Source organism: Trichosurus vulpecula, chromosome 6, assembly GCF_011100635.1.
Source record: "Trichosurus vulpecula isolate mTriVul1 chromosome 6, mTriVul1.pri, whole genome shotgun sequence".
NCBI lineage: Eukaryota > Metazoa > Chordata > Mammalia > Diprotodontia > Phalangeridae > Trichosurus > Trichosurus vulpecula.
The window spans coordinates 215535722-215560308 of NC_050578.1; the positions used below are offsets into that span (position 1 = coordinate 215535722).

At 48.7% G+C, this 24587-nt stretch overlaps 1 protein-coding gene across 1 annotated transcript; it reads right to left on the bottom strand.

Moving 5' to 3' along the window:
- Window positions 1-5362: 5362 nt before the first annotated feature.
- Window positions 5363-22047, bottom strand: LOC118854903 (GDNF family receptor alpha-4-like). The gene is given in 9 exon segments (XM_036765089.1): window positions 5363-5425; window positions 5512-5651; window positions 5806-5940; window positions 6608-6717; window positions 6806-6869; window positions 6906-7193; window positions 8298-8375; window positions 10312-10626; window positions 22002-22047. Coding segments are annotated over 9 exon segments (1239 nt in total).
- Window positions 22048-24587: the final 2540 nt, after the last annotated feature.

Sequence of the window (24587 nt, forward strand, 5' to 3'; positions counted from 1 at the left end):
TGGTGTCTGGAGCGGAGGAGTCCTCCCTTCTCTCTCCTCCTTTCTTTTTCTCTCTTCTCTCTCTCTCTCTCTCTCTCTCTCTCTCTCTCTCTCTCTCTCTCTCTCTCTCTCTCTCTCCCTCCCCCTCCCTCTCTCCCTCCCTCCCTCCCCCTCCCCTTCCCCTTCCCTCTTCCCCTCCCTCCCTCTCTCTTTCATCTTTGTAAATGAACACACACATACACATACACATACACCCTGCAGAAATTCACAGACACTTTATTAAGGGGAGATGAGGAGATAACACACAGATGAAGCCTGTGCCTCAGTTCCTTGTGAAAAGCAGTATGGTTCAGTGGATAGAGCACTGAATTTGGAATCAGAAGTCTTTGACTCTTCAACTAACTGGGTCACTGTGGCCATAGTCACTCCAGTTATGAACTTAGGTTTCTTCCTTCGTAAAGTGAGGATGTTGTAAAATGTTGGGAGGGGATATTCCCTAGTAGGGGTGTTGTAAAGATAAAATGGGAGGTTCTACAAAGTCCTGCACAAACCTGAGCTGATTCTGGGCATATCCCCTTCAGAACTCAGGATCTAACCTCCCACTTGGTCTCCTCTCCAGCACACAGCTGCAGTCCTAAAGCTCAGGTCAGATCTTGTTAACTCCCTACCCAAAAACCTTCAATGGCTCCGTATTACTGCCAGAATAAAGTGCAGATTCCTCCAGCTGGTATTTAAAGTTCTCCCCAATATGAGTCCAACTTGCTTTCCAGCCTTATTTCCTATTAGTCTCCTAAAAATCTGGGTCCCAATTAAACTGCTCCCCCATATGATCCTCCACGTCCGCTGCCTTTGCCCAAGTCTGGAAGGTGTGTCCTCCTTACTTCTGCCCCAGAGAATGTCTAGTTTCCTCCAAAGCACCACAGAAGGGCCATCTCCCCCAGGAGGTTGTTCCTGATTCCCTCCATCGCTAATATTCTCTCCCTCTTGAAATTACTTTGTCCTCTTTCATAGATACTGCACTATTTACTGGTGCATATGTTGTAACTCCCAGTAGAATTAACTCTGGGGCAGGGACTACTTTGTCTTGGTGTTCCCTTTCACATAACAGGTGATCAATAAATGGTTGCTGAACCGGATTGCTTTCTTGAAGCCTTAGCTTCTCCATCTGTAAATAAAGGAAGGGTCCAAGGCGCTTCCAGCTCCAAATGCTACGATTCCCTCTTCTCCCTCACCTACCATCCTGAGACTAACAGGTTGTGTGGGCAGCTAGGTCTGGAGTTAGGAACACCTGAGTTCAAATCCTGCCTCCAACACTTTACTAGCTGTGTGACTCTGGACAAGTCATTTAACTGCTGTTTGCCTCAGTTTCCTCATCAGCGAAATGAGGGTAAGAATAGCACCTACCCCCCAGGGTTGTTGTGATAATCACATGAGATTATAAGTACAATCGCTTGGCACTGAGCCTGGCACGTGATAAGCACAAGGCTAAAGTTAGCTCCTGTTATCTTCCCAATGTGCCCTGGGTAGCTCGACTGCCCCCCCCCACCTGGAGTGAGAAGCACTATGTGTGCGGAAGGGGAGAGTGGGAGAGAGAGGAAGGGGGGTGAAGGGGGGAAGAGAGAGAGAGATAGAGAGAGGGAGAGAGACAGAGAGAGAGAGGGAGAGAGAGAGAGAAACAGAGAGAGAGAGAGAGAAAGAGGGGAGAGAGTGAGAGACAGAGAGAGAGAGGGAGAAAGAGAGACAGAGACAGAGGGGGAGAGACAGAGAGAGATAGGGAGAGAGAGAGAGGGAGAGACAGAGTGAGAGCCAGAGAGAGGGAGAGATTGAGACAGAGAGAGAGGGAGAGACAGAGGGAGAGACAGAGAGAGAGGGACAGACAGAGGGAGAGAAAGAGAGAGAGAGAGGGAGAGACAGACAGGGAGAGAAAAAGAGAGAGAGAGAGAGAGATAGAGAGACAGAGAGAGACAGACAGAGAGAGAGAGACAGAGAGAGAGAGAGGGACAGACAGAGAGACAGAGGGAGAGACAGAGAGAGAGACAGAGAGGGAGAGACACAGAGAGAGAGAGACAGAGAGAGAGAAAGAGGGGAGAGAGTGAGAGACAGAGAGAGAGGGACAGAGAGACAGAGGGAGAGAGAGAGAGACAGAGAGAGAGGGACAGACAGAGAGACAGAGGGAGAGAGAGAGAGACAGAGAGAGAGGGACAGACAGAGAGACAGAGGGAGAGAGAGAGAGACAGAGAGAGAGAGGGAGAGAGAGAGAGACAGAGAGAGAGAGGGAGAAAGAGAGACAGAGAGAGAGAGAGGGAGAAAGAGAGAGAGAGACAGAGAGAGAGAGAGGGAGAGAGACAGAGAGAGAGAGGGAGAGAGAGAACGAACATGGGTAGGTGAACTTAGAAGTCTCCCATGTACAAGGAATTTCCACCAGCACTCAGGGAGTCCTGCCTTTAGGCAGGTGAGTTTCCGTGCCCATGTGCCCCATTAAGGAATAGCCTGATGTGGTCAAAAGAATAAGGACAAATCCTGGTTCCTGCCATGACTCACTTGGTCACAGAAAATCACTAATCTTCCCTGGGCCTCAGTTGCCCCATCAGTGAAATGGGAATAATGATGGTGGCACTGATCATCTGATGTGTCTGTTCTGAGGAAAGCACATTAAAGCACTAATGAAATTAAATGAAATCAACATCAGCTGGATCAGCATTGTATCTATCATTTATTGCCTTAATTTGATTCTACTTTATTAAGTGCTAAGGTTTTATTTTCCTTATTTAAAGAAAGAAGTCCCAAAATTTGAAACTTATAAACAAAGAATAAAAAGTCCTGTGCTTTCAAAAATAATAAAAATTAAATATAACCCCCCCAAAAAAAAAACAAACTCCTAGAAAGAACAAATAAAAGATGACCAGTCCCCTATTACATTCCACCTTCATCTTTATCCCTTTCACTGGATCAGTGCCCGTACTTCCTCCCTGCCTCACCTTTCACCCCTCTGCTTTCCCTTTCCTCTCCATCCTACACCCTTCAGGGGACTTGCCTTGGAAAGGAGGCAGGTAGCTCCTTCTCCTCACCCAGTCCCTCACCATCTCTCCCACCTGGAAGGGACAACAGAGGTTTCTAGTACAACTGGCCCCTGAACATGGGGCCTTTTCTAAAACATCCCACACAAGTGTTCATCTGGCCTATGCTTAAAAAACATCCAGTGATGAAGAACACCCTAACTATTACAGTAGCCCACTACCTTTTTTAGTGGCCAGAATCATTCATTTTTTCCTGCTGAAATCTGTCTCCCCTGCCCCCCTTCCTTCCTCCACCCCAATTCTACCTTCTGAGAACAAGGAGAATGAATGCAATCCCTTTTCCAAGCTAGTCCTGGTCACCCTCCTTTACACCTATTCTAGCTCACCATTGTCTGTCCTAACATGTGCCCAGAATTTAATACTCTCTTCCAGATGGAGGAGGGGGATCCCATCAGGGCTGAGCCCCGTGGGGCGCCCCCAGCCTTGTTCCGGAGGCTGTGCCCCCACTTAATGCAGATAGGGTAGAATTAGCTGTTTCTGTCTGCCATGTCACACAACTGATTCATACTGACTCTACTAAAACCTTGGATCTTTTCTTTTTAGGGCAACTGTTGTCTAGACCTGCCTCCCTAGTCCTCTATTTGTGCAGTTGTCTCTTGATGCCATGTACCAGCATGCTATGCCCCCCACTCCACTCCTAACAGGATCAAAAGAGCTGTTTTCTAGAGGGCTTTAATGTTTATAAAGTACTTTCCTCACAACAGTCCTGGGAAGTGGGAATTATTATTAGGTCAGAGGACTGTAGAGCTGAGAGGAGGGGCCCTGGATGTCATCTAAAGTTATCCCCATTTTAAAGATGAGGAAATTGAGGCCAAGAGAGTGATTGACTTGCCCAAGACCACGCAGCTAATGAGAGACGGGGCTGATACTCAGCCTAGGTCTCCTGGCTATCCACAGCTCTTTGCCTTATGTCAAAGCCAGAAGTCTCAGTTTCTTCATCAGTGAGAAAGTTGGATTCTGTGATCTCCAAAATTCCTTCCATTTCTACAATCCTACCAACTTATCACGTCAATCGATGAGTGTTTTATTAAATGCCTACTCTATGCCAGACACTGCCCTCAAGGAGTCTTCAATTCTATAGGTACCTTAGACCTCAGATCCCAAGGTTTAAGGCCAGGCCTCAGGCTAAGACGTAGGTAAGTAGTTCAGAGCATTTCAGGTTCAGCAGTCTCTAAGATGGGATATCTCCTCTGCCCTCTGAGTCATTCACCACAGTCCCCTAGCCCCTCTCTCTGTACTGGGTCAGGAGAGAAGGGCAGGAAGGGTCTGGATCACAGACCAGCAGAGGTCTGAGGTTAAGGAGTTGGGGCCAGCTCAAGGGTGACCCCCTAAGCCCCTACTTGTCTTTGACTCAGAGTACCACTGTGCCACCCCACTGGAAAAGAATTGATACATCTTCCGCCCGCTGTCCTAGTCAGGACAGCAACCAGAGGGCCAGGGCTGTAAGAAGCAGTTGATCCCTGGGGAGGGTCCAGCCTTGAGCCCCACAAAGCAATGGAGAGCCCCCAGTAGAAGGCCTGCCTTCACCTGATACCTGCAAGGAATAGAGGAAGTCAATCAAATACTTACTAAGTGTCTACCATGGCCAAGTTCCTGGGGTTGCAGGGACAAAAACAAAAAACAGGTCTTGCCCCCAAGGTGTTTACACTCTGGGAAAGAAGGTATGACATGGATACAGATAAGTAAAAGCCAGGTCGTTTGAGGAGGAAGCACTAACTGTTCTGGGAGCAGAAAAGGCTTCCCATAGAAAGTGATGGACAAACTGAGCTTCCAGGATGAGGCAATGCATTCTAGATCTGTCCAGGTCCTAACAGCTGGAGATAGCAATGACAGGGTTAAGAGGATAAGAAGTTAGAACCAGTCAAGCTAGAATATAGTGTGTGTAAGTGGGAGTAATGTGAGATTGATCTGAAAAGACACACGAGGTGGGGGAGATAAATTAAGGAAAGGCTAATATTTTCCCAGAGCACTTTGCACCCATCACAATCTCCCCAGTATGGCATTTATTTATCTGTATGTCATATGCTGCCTATTAGATTGTAAGCTCCTTCAAGGCAGGGCCTCTATCCTTTGCATCTTTGTGACCCCAGGAGGAGCACAGAGCTTTGCAAACAGTGAATGGTTAACAGACTTTGGTTGAAATAAATCAAAAGGATAATATGGGAAGATTGTGTGTGTGTGTGTGTGTGTATGTGTGTGTGTGTGTGTGTGTGTTTTCTCTCCTCACAAAGGTTAGGCAATTGATGGACGTGTTTGGGGAAACTACTTCTCTATACAGCAGGGGCCGAGGCTTCCCAAGTAAAAGGTCAGCCAAGCTTTGGAGTAGGCTGCAATCTGGGGGTTTCAGGCTGCTTGGGAACAAGGCAATTCTTTGAAAAGGGAGAGGCGCTCAGGCTGAGGGTGCCAAGAGGCCTGTGAGGGAATACTGAGGCCTGGAGACTCAGAAAATTCCTACCTGGGTGGGTTGGGGGGGCTTCAGTTGGTTGAAGAGGCTGTGCCCAGGACCAGGGGATTCCTGCAGGTATGTTCCAGGTGGAAAGGCAGAGGGGCCCCAGCTTAGGTCTGTCTGGTTGCCAAAAGCCAGAATAGCATTTTCTAGCGAGAAAAAAGACGGGATGCTGTGGGCAGGATCTGAGCTAGTTTCTTCCCTGTCTGCCCTCTGTTCTGTCCCCCATCATCCCCAGCCTCTTCTGTGTCCTCTGCTTCTGTTTCATCTCCCAGCCCCCACCTCTAGGCTCCAAGCACTTACGAAGACAGGGGTTTCCCGCAAAGAGCCTCAGGAAGGTCTCACATTCTTCAAGCCTGTTCCCACTGGAGCTGCAGCTACACCAAGGTGCCACAGCAGTGCTTACATTGTCCACATAGTTGGGCGTGATGGGGGTCCCTGGGAAAGGAAGATAAAAGGCCCAAGACAGCTGTCTTCTTCTTGCATCTAAGACACCTCTTCCCACACCCTGGATGACCCTGTAGGTGCTCCACTCTCTTCATCCAGGATGCCTGAATAGACACTCTCCCCCTGTATCTGAGATGCTCACCCCAAAGCATCTTCAAACACATAAAAACTCTGTAGATGCCCAGCCTCCCCATGCTCTTAAGCCCTAGGATGCTCATGCTGGGAGTACCCTCCCAGGGCACTCAATAGAATGCCCTTATCCCCACACTTGGGATGGACACCCACTTGTGTTCAGGACACCCATGTAAATACCCCCCTTCCAATATCCATTTTGCCTGTGTAGACATCCTCCCCTCCTCATACCCAGGATGCCTCTGGAGGTAGCATTATGCATAGTGCCTAGGTAAACACACCCTTTACCTAGCTTGCCCCCATGATGCTCAATTCCCATATAACAAGAAGGCTGTGAAGAAGTAGTCAGGACGTCAGCGGAAGCACTGTTCCCCACCCCACAACAAGGCTCTCTGTGGACACTCTTCCCTTCCTTTATCCTGGAGGCTGCTGTGGATACTACCTCCTCCTTGTACCCAGGTCACCCACGTAAATTAAGCCCCCTCCCTAGATCCAGGATGCCCGTGTAGACACTGCTAGCTCATACCCAGAATGCCAGTGTAGGCCCATAGGCAGCTGGGGGGATCCTCGTGGATGCATCCACTGGGGGTGAGCAGCGATGGCTGGCACGCTGCTTGGAACTCGGCCAAACGGGACCTGGTACGGCCGAAGACAGTGTTGGGCTGTGCGCTGGCCGCGCTCGGCGCGCCCCGTCCTCTCTGCCCTTGCCGCTCCCCCAGCTCACCTGCACACGTAGCCCCGACGGCAGGTGTCCAGCGGCTCCAGGCAGTTGGGCTGGTCAGAGTCTGCTGGGGCGGCGCGAGGCCCCGGGCTGGCACCGGGGCTGTAGGAGCAGGCGGGGACGATGGTCTGCCTCCGGCGCTCGGCGCACGCCGCGTCCCCGGGCCCGCAGGGGCAGAAGAGCAGCGCGTGGCTGAGCTCGGGCCGGACCCGGTCGAAGAAGCGGCGCAGGGCCCGGTGACAGCGGGCGCGGGGGCAGCCCCGGGCCCCGGCCCTCAGGCACAGGGCCGCGTAGTCCGCGCGCAGCCGCTGGCACAGCCCGTCCACGTTGCAAGCCTTGGCCGCGTCCAGGCAACGGTTCCCTCGTGGTGACGGGCTCTCGCCCTCGGACCCTGGGTCGAACATGTGGGGACCGAGCGAGGCTAGTTTTATAACCCGCCCCTGGGCCTCTTGCTCCAGGGCAGGAAGCTTTGTCCTACTTGAGTGGGCCGGGAGTGGAGCTGGAGAGGGCTGGAGAGGGCTAACATTTTCAAAGCACTAACGTTCAGAACAGGAAAAAATACCCAGGAGGGTAAAATGTGGGGAATAACTCCAACGTCGGATTATCCGGGCTGCCAGCAAAGCGAAGCACGCTGAAGTCACGTAATGAGCTTACGAAGAAGGCGCCTTATTCCCCAAAAAGTGGGGAGTCGAGCACATACCCCAAATCTTAAAACAAGGTCTCTTAACTTGGGATTCATTAACTTGGTGTTTAACAAATATTTTAATTACAGTATTTCAATATGGTTGGTTTCCTTCGTAATCCTGTGTATTTTCTGCATTTAAAAGCATCCTTCTGAGGAAGGGCCCCTAGACATCACCAGATTGATAAAGGCGCATCTTTATGGCACCAAAGACCTTAAGAACTGGGCTAGAAGATCCAAAAAAAAGATTCTTTTTAATGAATACTACAAAGTGGCTCATCCACCAAGCAGACTTTCCCCAGCACTGGCTTTCCCTGGCTCCATCTCTATGAGAAGAGGGAAGAGCAGTGAGGAGCGGAGGGAATAAGCATTTTGATGTGGCACCTACTAGGTGCCAAGCACTCTGCTAAGCGTTTTACAAATATTATCTCATTTGACTTTCATAACAGCCTCAAGAAGTCAGCGCTGTCATTATCCTTATTTTACTGAAGGATTTCAGACACTTTACTAGGTGTCTGAGGCCAAATTTGAACCCAGGTCTTTCTCAAGTAATTTGACTCTCTGAAGTGACTCTGAGCCCCAGGACCCTGGCAAAGGACCAAGGCAGGAGGAACAAGGGTGTTTGGCCTACAAGGACAGAAGAGTTCCCCCATCAGTGGCCTGAGGAAAGTTAGGTGCTACCTTGGGCTTGGTAGCCCTGGAGAAAGTTGTTGGGGGTGGGGAGGAACTGTGAAGGGAGGCTGATTCTGAATGTGGGAGAATGGAAGTATTTGGGTTTTCAGGGATGGGTAAGGGCTTTGGTGGGGTACGTACCTGCTGTAATAGCTGCCAATCCAACATAGTTGAGGCCTCTAATGAAAGGTTCATAAGGAGAGCTTTCTAGCATCATTTCTTGGATTCATGGGGTGAAGAGAGGAGGGAAGAGAGATAGAGAGAGATGAGGAGAGAGATTTCTGAGCTTCTGAGGCTGTCTTGCCTCCCCCACCCAAACCTGTCCTCCTGTTGTCATTATTCTTCACCTTTTTCAGGGCTCTGAATGCCCCAGCCCCACCCTGGTTGAGTCTTCCCCAAATCTACCCAAAAAAGGAGCAGACATGGAGAGAGAGGCCCAGCCCTTGCTCTGGGGAGCACCTGGTGTGTGGGGAGGCTGGACCCCTATGGACTTAGCAGGAAACATTCAAGCCCAATATATTCCCGAATGTGTTGAAAGGAAGGTGTATCAAATCCAATAGGCTTTTTCTCCTTGACCTGTCTGCAGCAGTTGGTAATTATTGCCAACTCTATCCCAAGATAGTCACCCCTTTCATTTCTGGGATGTGGGCAAAAGGGCCTGTCTTTATTCTCTTCCTAAAGCAATGATCTCCTTCATCCTTCTTTCTTTCCTTTACTGGTTCATCTTCCTCTCCCCACCCCCTAAATGTGGGCACCCCTCAAGGCTCATTCATCATACCTCTTCTCTCTAGACCATCCATCTCCACTGGGGTGGTTTGCCTCAAAGCTAATGTAAAGAGAGCACTACCTTCAGAGTCACTGGCTCCCAGAATTGGAGTCCTCAAGCAGGCATGGACCTCAGCAGGCATCTAGTCTAACTACAACATCCCTTACAAGTGGTTTACTCATCTCTGGAGACTTCAAGAAACAGGAAGCCTACTACTTACTAGTGGTTTACTCATGTCTGTTTAGAGACCTCAAGAGACAGGAAGCTTACTCCTTACTAAGACAATACATTGGATAGCTCTCATTTTCAAGGGAGACAAAGTCTCCCTTTCTGAAACTCCCAATCTCCATTGGAGAGGCATAAACTGCTAGACTGGGCATCAGGAAAGACCTGGGTTGGAATCCCACCACTAACACTTAGTAGCTATTTGGACATAGACAAGTCACTTAACTTTTCTGAGTCTCAGTGACCTCATCTATAAGATGGGGATGATGATACTTTTAGAACCTTCATCAATCACAAGGCTGTTGGAAGTTTCAAAGGATCAAACAAATGTAAAGTGCAGTAAAAGCTATATGAAGGCCAGTTATTATTGCTTCTGATTCTGTCTTCTGAGGCAAAACAAAGCAATTCTAATCCCTCTTCCATATGACAGCGTTTCACACTCTTGAAGACAGATCTTTTCCAGGACAGATATATTTTCCATTTTGTTTCTCATGTGGCCAAGGTTGTAAGGTCTCCAACAGACAGGTCCCAGATCTTCTCCCCTTCTGTTCCCCATCCCACCCCCAATAGTGAGTTTCCTGAAGACAGGGCCTGGGTCTCCTCCTCTGTCTCCCCCCAGACTGAGCTCCCTGAAGGCAAGGCCTGGGTCTGCTCCTCCTCTGTCTCCCCCAGACTGAATTCCCTGAAGGCAAGGCCTGGGTCTGCTCCTCCTCTAACCTCTTCCTACCCCTCAGGGTAGCTAGGCACAGGGCTGGGCAGACTGAGAGGGAAAACAGAGGGAAGGAATTTGCTATGGAAGGAAATGAAGGGAGGAGGGGCTTAATGAGAACAGGTTTTCTAAAGGCAATGCTCATGAATTTGTCCAGAATGAATAGAGGAGAAAGTCAAGCATCAGTAAGAAATGACCTGACAGGGACTGAGCTCATTTTAAGAGCAAGAAGCAGGCAATGTGTGGGATCGGGATAAATAGCTGCCACTCCAGGGAAGGCGGGGGGGGGGGGGGGGGGGGGGGGGGTTCCAGGGATATCTGTTCGGACAATGATATTTGGAGGCAGTGGGCCAGGGTGACTCTGGATGATGGAAAGGCCAGTGCCTGACCCCAGAAGCAGAAGGCCAGCTGACCCACACTGACTTTCCAGGTATAGAAGCAGGGGACTGGCCCACACTGACCTTGTGGGACGGTGTGGCGCAGGCTCCAATACACACCCAGGCAGTCCTTCTCCCGCTTCATGCCCCGGCGACATCGGCAGCCATAGAGACTACTGGACAGCAGAGCTTGGACCGTGCTCTGGCATTGACTTTGGGCATCAGGCCCCAGCTTGGCTGCACCCTCTCCTGCCACACACTGGCGAAGGGTGCGGAGCCGGGCACTGCAGCCAGCATCTCGGGCACAGTGCTCACTGGCCCTCAGGCAGTCCTGGTCCCTCTCTGGCCTAGGGTCTTCATTTGGGTTTGGGGAACCAGAACCTGAAAAGGCCTCTGTGGGGGAGGATTGAAAAAGAGGAGGAGGAAAGCAAGAGTGGGAGAGACACACAACAGATAGACAGGGAGAGAGGAGAGGGAAGGAGAGAAGAGGAGAGATCAGTTAGCACCAAGAAGGTAGACTCACTCCACCAGTCCCTTTCCCCAAGGCCTGACCAACTCTTTAAGTGACTCTGCTATTCTCACTGCTATTCTCCACATGCCCTCCACTTTCTATGCCCATGTCCTTAGTATCAAGGGGAGACAGAACCAATCCACAAGAAGCCTTTGTTTTGGGGCCACAGGAGGGATCCTGTTCTTGGTGAGTTCCTAGTAATATGAAGAAACAGAAGGGAAGATGATTGGACTAGCTGGACCAGCCATATTTAGGATGTGCATAGGTGATGAGGGAGAGGAGAAATAATAATGAGCATTTTCCAGGAAGAATCTTGGGGTGGAACAGGGAGGGAGAAGACCAGGGCAGTAACATCTCCCTCCCCATCCACCTACCAACCCATTAATGTATGTCTAGATGTTAGCTGCAGAAACCAGCATTTGTTCTCAGGTGGACCATCTACATAATATAAGCATTGTCCAGAAAATGAAGGCCATATTGAACTCTGTCCTGGCCAGACCATATAGGGAGCATTGTGTTCATTACAGGAAGGACATTAAAAGCTGGGGCCAACCTAGAGCCAAGCAGTCAGGATGGGTAAAGGACTGGAGAGCATGCCACGTGAAGAACCACTGATGGATGCCAGGTATAGTATTGATTATAGGGTGATGAGGACCTGGGTTCAAGGCCCTGTACACTGTCTATGTGACTTTGGGCAAGTCATGCCCCCTCTCATTGCTCTCAAGCAACGCCCTGAGACTCCAGGTTGCAGAAAAGATGTTGGTCTGCATTGATTAAGGAAACTCCTTCCCAGGAATCTGAAATCCTTCCCAGGAACTCTGAAATAAGAGATCTGGTTAAAAAAAGGCAAGAATTGAAAGAACATGGGGTATTTAGCTGGGAGAAAAGATGATTTAGAGAGGGCATTTGAAGGGCTGTCTTGTGGAAGAAGCAAATTCAAATTTGATGTCAGGAAAAGGCTTCTTAACCCTTAGAACTGTCCTGAAAAGGGATGGCCTCTTTTTCGGGGGAGGGGGGAGTATGCCCCTTCCTTATTCCTGGAGGCCTCCAAGCCAAGGCTGCTTGGCCACTTGTCTAGAATGCAGGAGGGAGGATCTATTTCATTAGGGATTGAATGAGGTGACTTCTGAGGTCCCTTCTGCTCTGAGAGTCTATCCACTAGATCTTGTGCCTATATTGCTGAGAGGGGTCAGAGAGGTGGGACAGGACAACTTTCCATACTCTTCTCTGCTCTGGGACCTTCATGAAAAATAATGCAGTCTTTGCTCATGTCTTTTTCTCTATCTAGAACAATCCCCACACACACACACACACACACATCCAGTCAAAATACAACCCCTCCTTCAAACCCCCCTCAGATGCCACCTGGAGGAGGTGGTAACCTGGCTAGTGCTCAGCTCCCTTTTTTCTGATTCTTTATGTTATAATTACCTGTCTCTGTATTATCCTCCTACCAGACTGGGAACCCCCTGAAGTCAGATCCTGGAACCTGTTGACCTCTCTGCCTCTTCCTCAGCCTTAAAACCAGGCTTGTGCACACAGTAGGTACTCAAGAAATGTTTGGATGAATGAATGGAGTATAAGGTGAAGCACGTGTTCCTAGCATAGCAGTAAAGATAGGAAGGAGGAGTCTCCTTCTTTGAGAGATCCAGTCTGTCATATCTTCTCCGAAGGTCCTATGAGACTGAGAGAGAGATAGCCAGACTGGAGAGGAGAAAGGCAGAGACACAGAAGGAGGACAGAGAGAGACACAGAAAGAGACAGAGAGATAGGGACAGGCAGAAGGAAAACAAAGGAGGGAGGACATATCAGAGAGAGCAAGAGAGAAAGGGGGGGGAGGCAGAGACAGAGACACAGAGGCAGACAGAAAGAGATAGAGACAGAGACAGAGACACAGAAGGAGGACAGAGAAAGACACAGAAAGAGATAGAGATTGGGACAGATGGAAGGAAAACAAGGGAGGGAGGACGTATCAGAGACATAAAGAGAGAAAGAGAGATTGAGATAGAGACAGAGAGGGAGAGAGAGAGACAGAGAGAGAGACAGAGAGAGAGAGAGAGAGAGAGAAGAAGAAGACAGAAACAGAGACGGTGACAGAGAGAGAGAGACAGAGATAGAGAGAGAGACAGAGAGAAAGAAAAACTTATTTCAGATTACTCTCCATTCACCCACTCTGGGTCACCTGGTCAGTTTGCTCTTTCCTGAATTCAGCATTCATTTCCCACCTCTGTGCCTTTGCTTTTAACAGCACATTAAGGGTATGATGTGGCCAGGCATACCCATAGCTTGGACTTGGCCTTTAAAAGAAGAGCTGGAGAGCAGGAAACCTGCAAATGGAAAAGACCAATGCTAAGATGGGCAGAAAGAAACCCCAAGGGCAGACACAGAGACTCTAGTTTGCTAGAGGGAAGCTTGTATGTCCACACAGCTAGAAAGGCCCTCTGGAAAACCATGTGTATTAGGAGATCCCACAGCTTCAAGGATTCCAGGAGGCAGGAGCACAGTAGTGAAGAGCTCTGGTTCCAATTGGAAGCTGCTGGCATAAGAAGCAGGGCCACAGAGGCACATCTAGATGAGGACAGACATTCCTGGAGCAAGCACAGACATCCCTGGGCGTGGGGAAGGGGTTCTTGGATGATACTGAGTTCCTGTACCAAGCAGAACCCAAGCCAAGGAGCAGCATGGGACAGAGCCATACTTTGGTGTGTATTCTACTCTTCACTGAGAGCTGAGTTGGGTGGACTGTATAGATCCAGGGGAAAGGAGCTGGTTCTGTTTCCCACTTAGTACCAGCAACTGGGTGATCTTTTTCTGTACAATGGGAGGGTAATAAGCTAGAAGGATGTATAGGTCCCTAGGGGATATGGGGCTCACTGGAAAGGGAAAGAGGGTTGCCTCGGCTGTTCATGGACTTGAGTGTAAGTCCTCTGCATTTTTTGGTCAGGTTAAATAAAGCCTGTGCTATAGTCAGTGTTAGCTCAATAATTGATTTCAGTTCCATATTTGATATTATGTGAGCCCAAGTGTTTTCTTAGAAGTTGAGATCTAAATATGAGCTTAAATACTCATGTTTCTAGGGAAAACCGCACCCAGAAGCAAAAGCCACAAAGAGTATTTGCGAACAATACTCCCAAGATTAAATACACCAGGCTACATAAACCCAGAGCTGTGGTTCTAGGTCGCAGGATACAACTAGATGGATGTTATCTGAGGTCCCTTCCAACTCTGGTATTCTATGACCCTATATGCATGGGAAGAGACAGAGGCAGGAGGGGAGGAAAGAGAGAGACTGAGACAGAGGAGGAGAGTGAAAGAAACAAACCTAGAAGTAAGGTGTGAACCAATGAGAGGAGGAAAGGGAGACAGAGACAGAGACAAATGAGAGAGACAGACAGCCATAGGAGGAGAGAAATGGAAATAGAGAAGTTCATCTCTGCTAGAGTGGGTGGAAGAGGAAGGAAAACTGTAATGATGTGTCTGGGATGGGCATCCATAGCCAAATATCATATTTGCCAGGATGCGCCTGAGGACTTAATGTGGTCACTCTTCATCAGCCCTTTCCCAGTGGGGAGAGAATGAAGAGCAGACTATTAATATCAATAGAAACACTGACCTAAGAGGTGGGGAGGGGGCAGATTTCCAATCCTGAAGAGCAAGAAGGAGCGGGCAGGAGTGAGAAGCTTCCAGGACTGGGGAGGAATAAGCCCTTACGGGCACAGGGACCCTAAACGTGGTCTTCCCCCATTTCTGGCCTTCCTTCCTATCAAGCCCAGCTTCTCTGCTCCTCTCCCCCTCCATACACACTCTTAAAGGGCAGGAGCTGTGTCAGTCCTCTCCTTACATGTGGGGGGAAATGGAGGCAGAAGCTAGATGCGTCTATGGAGGATACTTCATATCATTTCCTCTATCTCCCTCCTGCTCCTGAAGAAGCTAAGTTTGGGTGGTCAATCTGTATGGATCCCCTGGGGGCCCAGGAAGAAGGGGTATGTGTGTGAGAGACAGAGACAGAGAGACAGACAAAGAGAAAGACAGAGACAGACAGATGGACAGAGACAGAGAAAAAGGAGAGACAGACACAAAGACAGATACAGACACAGAGACAGGGTGTACATGCATGTGGTGGAGGGCACTCCTGAACAGAAATAGAGACATTTAAGCAAAACCAGTCAAGCCAAGAAATCCTCCTGTGGTGATGAAAAATGTGCACTGGATTTGGAATGAGGGGGTTTGGGTTCAAATCCCAGCTTTGCCACATATTACTTGTGTGACTTTGGACAAGTCACTTTACCTAGCTGGGTCTCCGTTTCCTCATCTGTAAAATGAGAGGATTGGACTAGGTGGATTTCTAAGCTCTTTCTCAGCTCTAAATCCTTTGCTGCCATGGGGCAGTCAGGGCACGATCCCTGAAGAGGATTCTGATACAGATCTCCCGAAGGAACCCCGCCCACCAACCTTATGTGGTGTCTCTGGAAGAGAAAGTAAAAACTAGCATCCTTCTCACTGACTTCCTCACCCCGCCCCCAAAAAAGAGGTTCCTAATTACCCATCCTGCCTGACAGTTTAAAATTGTGTCTAACTTTATTCCCTCCTGCTGCAGTATTGGTTGTGACCTGTGTCTCTGGCCTCAGAGAAGGCGAAGGCCAACAGGTCCCATGCTCCCATCCTTGTGACCCAGCTGATTTGAAGGAGGGATTCCAGGCTCAGGCAGTACCTCCCCGCTCCCCAGGAGGCTAGGCTGAACTTTGGTTCTCTGGTCTCAGGCCTTTCTCCCAGGAAAAGGTCCCCTGAGAAGAGTACCTAACACTCAGGCTCCTCCCTCCCCAACTGAGGTATGGCTGGGCTTGTAGGCATTTGTGTTTGGGGTAAGGTTGAGAGCACTGAGGAGAATCTCTGTTCCCAGAGTGCACTTCTCCCTTCCCTACATCCCACTGCAGAGAAATCTGCCACACAGCCAATATTTCAGCCATCTGCTCTGACAGACAGACAGATGTTGATGACTAAAGTCCTGGGACACAGGAGAGAGGGAAGGGGAAGGGATCACTAAGAGACCAATGAAAGAATTACCGTCACCCTCACCACATCCAGGGTGAAGCCTCTGCATTGTTCCTCAAACTCTTCCCACCTAAAGTGGAGCCAGTTGAGCAGACTCCAGATAGAGCAGGAAGAGAAAACCACTGGACAAAGTCTGAATAGGAAGCTACAAGATGGATGATGGGTAGATTCCTTAAGAAACTTACTGAGAAGGGTGTGGAAGATGCTCAGGAGTTTAGGGGGCCCTGTGAAGAGTGGAGAAAGGGACCTCCAGAGTGCTGGCCAGAAGTGGGGCTGCCTGGGCTGAAGGCAAGGAGAGGGATAGGAAAGTTCCTCTCCCCCAAGGAAACATCCCTGTCCTACTGTGGCTGTCATGGAATCATCAGATCTTAGTGCTGGAAGGGTCATTAGAGATCACCTAGTCCACCCCCATTTCACAGATGACAACATCAGGGTCCAGGGAGATTGTGACCTGTCCCAGTCACACAACTAATATATCAAAGATCAAAGACTACAAATATGATTAAAATATTTGTGATCTTAGAATCACAGAATGCTAGAGCTAGAAGGGAGCTCAGTAATGAACTGGCCCGTTACCCCTCCTCCTCCACTTCTACTTTATTGATGAGGAAGCTGAAGGAAATTAAATGACAGGCAGTAGATTGCTGTTTTATGATGGGAAAGACAGGAAAAAGTGAAAATCCAACTTGGAGGTTCCTGTGACCAATATCATACTTAAAGGAATCATTTGACCTTAGCAAATACCTTTAGCTCTCAGGGCCTCAGTTTTCTTGTCTGTAAAATGGAGATGATGCCTCTAACTACTTACCTCTCAAGGTTGTTATGAAGTTGTTGCATGGGACATTGCACATAATAGAGGACAAGGGCTGAACCTCTGATTTCATTGGAATGGGGGATTCTGAATAAGGAGATGCCTTCCAGTGGAGGTCAGCCACTTATATAGTCTTAGGGTCTATAAGTCTAGTCCCCCTGAAAGGTTAAGTGACTTGGGTCATACCATCACACAGACAACGTCACACAACCATACAGAGCCATGCAGACCAGTATGTGAGAGGTAGGACTCAGACAAAGTTCTTGGATAATGGATTTAGAAGCCATAAAGTCCAGCTTCCTCATTTTACAGATAAGGAAACTGAGGCACAGAGGCTAAATGTCTTGCCCAGGGTCACACAGTCAGTATGTATCAGAGACAGGATTTGAACCCAGGTCTTCCAGATCTAAGACTACCGATTTACTATTACTATGGTAACTTTCAGCACATAACAGGCAAATGCCTGTCAAATTAAATTGAAGAAAGCATTTTGTAAATGGAAAGTTCTTTGAATATGGGGATTTGAGCCTTTGCTCTTCTCCAGGTCCCTATGATTTACTAGTGACCTCATGAGCAAATCCAATCCCTTCCCTAAGCCTTAGTTTATCCATCTGTAAAATGGGAGAGTTGTTATCTTTGGTGTCATAGATCCTTTGGTGGTCTACTATGGCCTATAGATCTCTTTCAAGAATCATGGTTTTTTAAACAATAAAAATTCATAATGGAAGGAAATGCTTAATTTCAGTTAAAGGTTAGTGAACATAAAGATGTAGGGTTTTTCCCATCCAAGTTTACAAATTCTATTCAATCTATGGTTTGTAGACCTTGAGTTAAAAACTATTCTAGATGATCTCCAAGATCTCATCTAGCTACAACACTCTGATGTAGAAATGTGTCTTTATGTCAATGGTGCCCGGGACCCAGAAAGGACATGGACTGTCAGCCTTTAGATCAAACGAGATAATATCTGTAAAGTACCTGGCATATAGATGCTTCATAGAAGCACTTCCTTAATAAATCCCTTTCCTTTAAGCTTGCTCTAGGAAAGGAACAAGGCAGGAGGCCCCCCTCCGCCTAGCCTAATTAAAGCTGGACTGCACAGTTTGGGAGAGAAAGATCTGAGGGTTTTAGTGGACTGCAAACTCAATGTGAGTCAACAGTGTGACACACCAGCCAAAAAAGTGAACGTGGTCTTTATCTGCATTCATTAATAGGGGCGAGTGTCCAGAAGTCATGAGAAGTCATGACTCGTATCTCCTCCCCCAGCCAGTCTCCATCAGTGACCAGGGTTCTGAACTGGAAAGGGAGAAGAAGCTGCGTTGGGGGAAGGAAGGGAAGAGAATCACAGGACAGGTTGGTAAGCGTGTGGGAGCAGATTCAGCCTCACTTGGTTGGTCTCAGTTTTCCCATCTGTAAAAGAGCATCAATAATTCCTGCCTGATCTTTCTCTAAGAGATGGGATTAGACTCAGTGAGAATCACTCTGGTCCAAAATCCATTTAGATACAGAGCTTCCCAAACTTATTTGGCCTACCACTCCCTTTTAAAAAAATTACTCAGCACTCCCCCACCCCCGTTAGGTTAGGTTAACCCTTATTTTTACTCAACACCCCTCAGTTGCACCCAACTGCACAGCTCCCTTGGTTCATTCCAGCACCCCCAAGATGGCGGCATTGCCCTCTTTGGGAACCTTTATAGAACATAAGTTCCTTGAGAATAGGGATTGTTTCTTTATATTTGAATCCCAAGTGCCTAGCACAGTGCCAGGTACATACATAGCAGGAGCTTAATAAATGCTTATTGATTGCTTGATGAGTCATCTGTGACACTTGTGTCTCCTTCACCCACCTCCTCGTAGTTGCCCAGACTTGTAAGTGGATTCTACCTCAGCAACACTTTCATCCATCCCTGCCTCTCTACTTCCATCTCCATCTCAGTTCAGTTTCTCATTCCTTCTTGCCTGGGCTATTGTATTAAAGGTCTAACAGTGTCCTGGCCCCCACTCTCTCCTCTCTCCCATCTATCTTTCATGTAGTTGCCCAAATAATCTACATAAACCACAATTCTGACCACACCATTGCCCTCATTCAAATACTTTCAACAGTCCCTCCCATTCTTTACCAAAGAAAACGTAAAACTCTGAGCCTGGCAATCAAGGCCCTGAGTAATCTCACTACAGCCTAACCTGCTAGTCTTATCTCCTACTCTTCCCATTTCAGAGGGATGGGAACCCAAAGGACCTGGGTTCAAATCCCAGTCATCCCAGACTCTGAAATGTTCCCTCTTTTACCTCTATTTACTCACTCATAATGTATTCCCCGTCAACCATGTGCTTCCTCATCTCCACCTTCTCTTCTTACAAAACTAACCTCAAGTGCTGCCTCCTCCATGAAGCCTACCCAGATGTACCCCCTCCTCACTTATTTCCCCAGTTTTTCCTGGATCACTTAGTCTGGATCTCTCACATCAAAATTTGCTCCTCTCTTTTTGGTCCTGATCTTTGTACCTGGAGTATTTGCTACTGTTAGACTCTAATCTCTTTGAGGGAAGGAAGGGGCTACCATCATTTTTCAGCTCTATATCCCCAAGGTCCAACATGGGTATTTGCAAATCATCAAACCAATAGGCATTTATTATGCACCTACTATGTGCCTCTGTGCTGAGCACTGGGGATACAAAGAAAATCCCTGCCCTCAAGGAGCCTACATTCTCATGGAGGAGCTCACATTCTAATGGACAGATCCCTAATAAACATATACTGAGTAGTAATAATTAGAGCTGGTTTATGCACTTATGATACATATATTTTATAAACTTAAAGTGCTTTCTGTACATTACCTCCATTTGATCCTCCCCACAACCTTATGAGATTGGATAGTACAACTATTCACCACTTCTTTACAGATAAGGAAATTGAGGCTGAGGTTGAATGACTCGACCAAGGTCACACAGTTAATACAGAGCAGAGCCAGGATTTGAACTCCAGGTCTTCTGCTCCCAAATCCTTCCTTTGCACCACACTGCACTGAAGGAAGGAGAGAATGTCTGTCCATAGGAAACAGTGAAGTATTATCAATGTGTACATGCAGCAATAAAGGGGTGGAGATTGTTAGGTCACAGGGGCAGGACTGTTTCTTCCCATCATTATGTGATGTCTGCCTCTGGGGGGGATAGAGAATTTACTTTGCACCCTACCAGCCTTAGAAACTCAGTAAGCATGATGGAATCAGAGGACCTGGGTGCAAATCCCCATTTTACTTCCTATTTCCCATGTGACCTTGGATTTGCTTCTTTAGACCCCAGTTTCCTTACCTGTAAAATGGGGGTGGGGAGTGGCTCAGATAACCTCTAAGATCCCTTCCAGCTATAAATCTATGATACAAGTACACATACCCATTAAACTTTCCAGGATGACCTCTGCCCCCCCCCCCATCCCCTACATTCTTTCTTGGGAAAGAAGAACTCATTCTGCTGGCCCCAGAGGGTGGAATAAAGGTTGATGGACAGAAGGTGCAAAAAAAAAAAAAAAGATTTAGGCTTCTTAAAGATTACAGCCGGTCCAAAAATAGAAGGAGCTGCCTTATATGGGAATGAGTTCTCCATCCCTGGAGCTCTCCAAGCTGGGTGAGCAGTTCAAGTCACTCAAACTAACATTTATTAGATGCCCACTATATATAAAGCTACTTACAGATTGAGTATGGTGCAGAAACGATTCCTATTTGGTTGAGGATTGGGTGAGAACAGGGTTGGGGAACTTGCAGCTTTGAGATCCTTCGCTGTGAAGTTTGGATTCAGTCAAAGGGACATACTTGAGGACCTAGAGAGCCACATGTGGCCTTGAGGCTGCATGTTCCCCACCTCTTGGCTAGGAGCGCATTATAGGGGAAGGAGCATTATACTTGGAATCCTGGTAATTACTCTGCTAATTTCTTCCTGGGTGACCTTGGCAAGTCACTTAACTTTCTGGGCCTCAAAGCCCTCATCTAGAAAATCCTCACCTCTAAATCCTATGAGACTTTTGAGGTCTCTTGAAGTTCTGAGAATCTATGATTCTTCCCCACCCCTCTTCTCTCCCCTCATTCCATAAGAAGATGCCATACAGACAGAGGACACAGACTTCAGCAGAGGCAGGTAGACCCAGAGACACAGACTCTATCTAGCCAACCCTAAAATAGGAGCCCCCTGAATGAGGGGCATATCATAACAGGAGAAGAGATGTAGAGGCAATCACTAAGGCCCTTTGAGGGGGGGCACAGTAACCCACCTGTCCTCTGCCTGCCTTCTGGTCTTTCCATATGTCTGAAAAGCACCTGTTGCCCTGCCTCCAGCACATCAAACTCTGGTCCCATGAGGTGAGCAAGTTTTACCAGAATTTCAGTCACGCTGATGTCCTGGGGAGGCTGGGGTCCAGGCTAGAAGAAATCAAAAAGGTCTGGAGGGCCATTTTCTCCTTCCCCTCCCTGGATAGAACCAGTATAGGCCAAGGGTGTACAGCTGAAGGACCTCCACCTACTAGGGTAAGGATGGATGGGTAAACCTGAACAAGGCGGGAAAAACAGTGAATGAGGGAAGATGGGAGAGGCAGAGACTGAGAGACACTGGCAGGCAGAAAGAGAAGATGAATGAGAGTCACATGGGGAGGCAAGGTAGAGAGGAAAGGAGTTTGAGAGTGGGAGGGGAAAGGAGGGAGGAACCAGTCTTTATTAAGCACCTAGTGTGTCCCAATGCGCTAGGTGGTGCAGAGCTGGGTCAAGAGTCAGGAAGATTCATCTTCCTGAGTTCAAATCTAACCTCACATGCCTACTCTGTGACCCAGAGCAAATCATCTAAAACTGTTTGCCTCGGTTTCCCCATCTGTAAAATGAGCAGGAGAAGGAAATGGCAAACCACTCCAGTATCTTTGTCAAGAAAATCCCAAATGGAGTCACGAAGAGTCGGACACTATTGAAAATGACAGAACAACACTGTGCTAAGCGCCTTACAAATAGGATCAATAATGGGGAAGATTGGAAACGGAGAGATGCCAAAGATGCTGATGTGTCTCGAGGCAGGTGACCCGAGTTCAAATCCTGCCTATACCATTAACTCTCAGTATGACCTTGAGCAAATTCTTTCCTCTATAAAAGCCTCAGTTCCATCATCTGTGAAAAGGAGCGGTCGGGCTGACTGGCGTCTAATGTCCCTTTCGGCCCCGTCAGAAGACAGAGATTCAGAAACAATTTAGAGACATAAACAGATCTTGGAAAGAGGCAGGAAGAAAGGGGCGGGGGGAGGGACGAGGGAAGCCGGAGAGTGAAAGCTTAAGCAGAAGGACAGATGGATTGCTGGACGGCAGGGGCGAGGAGAGGGGGAGCCGGACTCAGCCCCAGATGGACTCGGGGACGCACGGACTCACCGAGCAGCAGCAGCACGGACAGGAGGCAGCACAGATGCGCTGCCATGCTGGCTAGATCCCGCCGGCGGCTCGGAGCCCCTCAGTCCTAACCGGACTGGCCCGGCCTCAGCGCAGCTGCGTGCTCCGCGGCTCCTCACGCTTCCTGCGGACCTGGCTCCTCAAGGTCTGACCTGGGCTCCGACCAGATCTCCGTGCGCCCCCGGCCCGGCGCCTTCCTCTTGCTTTGGGCGTCCAGGTCCCGGCGCTCGTCCCCTTCTGGCGCTTCTGTCTCGGTGCCCCTGCTCTGCTTCCCACTGTGCCCCGGGACGCGCCCTCTAAGAGCACCACGCCACGCTCTGTGTGCCCAGAGACCGCGTCCCCCTCTGAGATCTCCTCCAGCACCCAGCTCAATGCGCCCAGCCCCAAATCCGCTCCTGTCCCGTCTGTCACCCTACCACAGCTGGAGCAGTCTTAAAGGGGCCGCGAAGACTCTCCCACCCTTCGACCCAACCTCTGAGAGAACTCCTTGCTGCTCCAGGTCCCCGCCACGCCCCCGTCCCCGCCCCTGCCCTTAGCTCTTAAGCTCGCAGGGGCTTCCAGGTGTGTGAATTGGTAGGGAGGATTGGGAAGAAAACCCGAGAGGAACCCACCACACAGAGAGACCGGAGAGCTGGAACTGGCGCAGCCCGAAGAATCTGTGTGGCCCTCTCCTTTCCACTAACCTGGGACCCAGTCCCTCTGATTCTCTCCTCTACCCCGATCTGGGGCTTGAGTCGCGGAGGGGGTGAGAAGGAAGGGACCAGGCTCTTGGCCTCTCAAACTTGATGCTAGCTTGGCTGGGATTGAGTCTGTGCTTGATGCCCTAGACACCTTGCCTTTGGGACTTGGGGCCTGCCTGGTTTACTTCAGTTTCTCACAGAAAGAGCATTATGAAAAACACTAGCCTTGCCTGGCTTCTTTCAAGGGAAAAAGGGGTTCCTTTCCCTGAGTGGGCCAGGTAAGGATGATAGTCACCAGAGATGGTACCATCTCGAGGAGATGATCATGCTGGGGTAATTAGAGCTTCTTAACACGTATACTACTACTGCTGCTACCACTCCTCCCACTACTCCTGCTACTCCTACTACCCTTACTCCTCTTGTTGTTCAGTCATTTTGCAGTCACGTCTGACTTTTTGGGATAGTAGAATGGTTGCCATTTCCTTCTTCAGCTCACTCTACAAATGAGGAGGTTGAGGTAAACAGGGGTAAGTGACTTGCTCATGGTCACACAGCTAATAAGTGTCTGAGGTCAGATTTGAACTCGGGTTTTCCTGACTCCAGGATTACTCTATCCTACTCTATCCAGGCCCCTTACTCTATCCACTGTGCCACCCAGCTGCCACCACTGCTGCTGCTGCTTAACAGCATAAGGTGAGATCATTCATTCCTTATGTTCATTATGACGTTAGTCCCCAAACTCCAAGCTGTTCAAATTCTACTTTAAAATTCTGGGGGTTTTACAGGGTGGGTGGGGTGGTGCAGAATCTCACCCAAATTCTATTTTAAAATCATTTTTTGGGGGTGATGCAGAATCTCCACTTTATTTTATTGTATTTATGAGATTTCTTTTCAGTGGATATTCAGGATTCTGCCCCAATAATCCTTGTTCCATAGTGATAGTTTGACTCTTCTCATGTAGGGTCATGATAGAGGGAAGGAATAAACTACTTTAAAGTGACATCTGCTATCCTGAGTGAATAGGCTGAGCTGACTTTGTTTGCAAACATTCTCTTCATTTAAAAAAAGGTTATTATCTCACCCAACCCCTTCATTATACAGAAAGAGAAATGTAGACCCAAATTGGGGTAAGGATTTGGTTACAGAGTAAGTCAGGGGCAAGACCAGAGAGCCCAAGGCTCCTGACTTCCAGCCATGGGAGACTAAAGGAGTAGATGAGGCTGAGAGAGAGCCTAACCTAGGCCAGGGGAGCATTGTAGGAGCAGAGAAGAAAAGACAGACTACCCTATTTGGGGATCTGGAATGGAAAAGTTCTGAGCTTTAAAGAGCCTTGCCTAGGGTGAGGAGTAGGAGAGTCCTCCAAGCCTGAGCCATGTCTAACTGGCTTCTGCGTCCTCATGAGGAAGCAAGAACAGAGTTGGGACTGATCCACCAACATGTGGACGAACCAGCTGTTTGGGCATCTTCCACTGGCCCTGCCCCCTCTGTCTCCTGTTGAGCAGGTGTGTTTGTGCGGGTGGGGAAGGAGGGCAGAGAGACAGGTGTCTGGTGGCTGAGGGTTATTGAAAGTTAAGGCTTTGGACTTGGGACTCAGGAAACATGGGTAATTTAGAAGAGAAGAGGCTGTGGGCAGTGCTTATAATCTGTCCCTATCTCTCATCCTAGCAGCTATCTCACTAGGGATCTGAAGGCTTGGAAGCAGAAGGAGAAAGCAGGAAGAGAAGGGAGGAAGGGATTATGATTATAAAGGAGAAAGACCCTTACAGGATCACCTGTCCCTGAAAGAACATGGGAAATAGAGACACACACACAGAGAGAGAAAGACAGAGAGAGACAGAGAAGGGATGGGGGAGACAGAGAGAGAGAGGGAGATGGGAAGAGAGAGAGA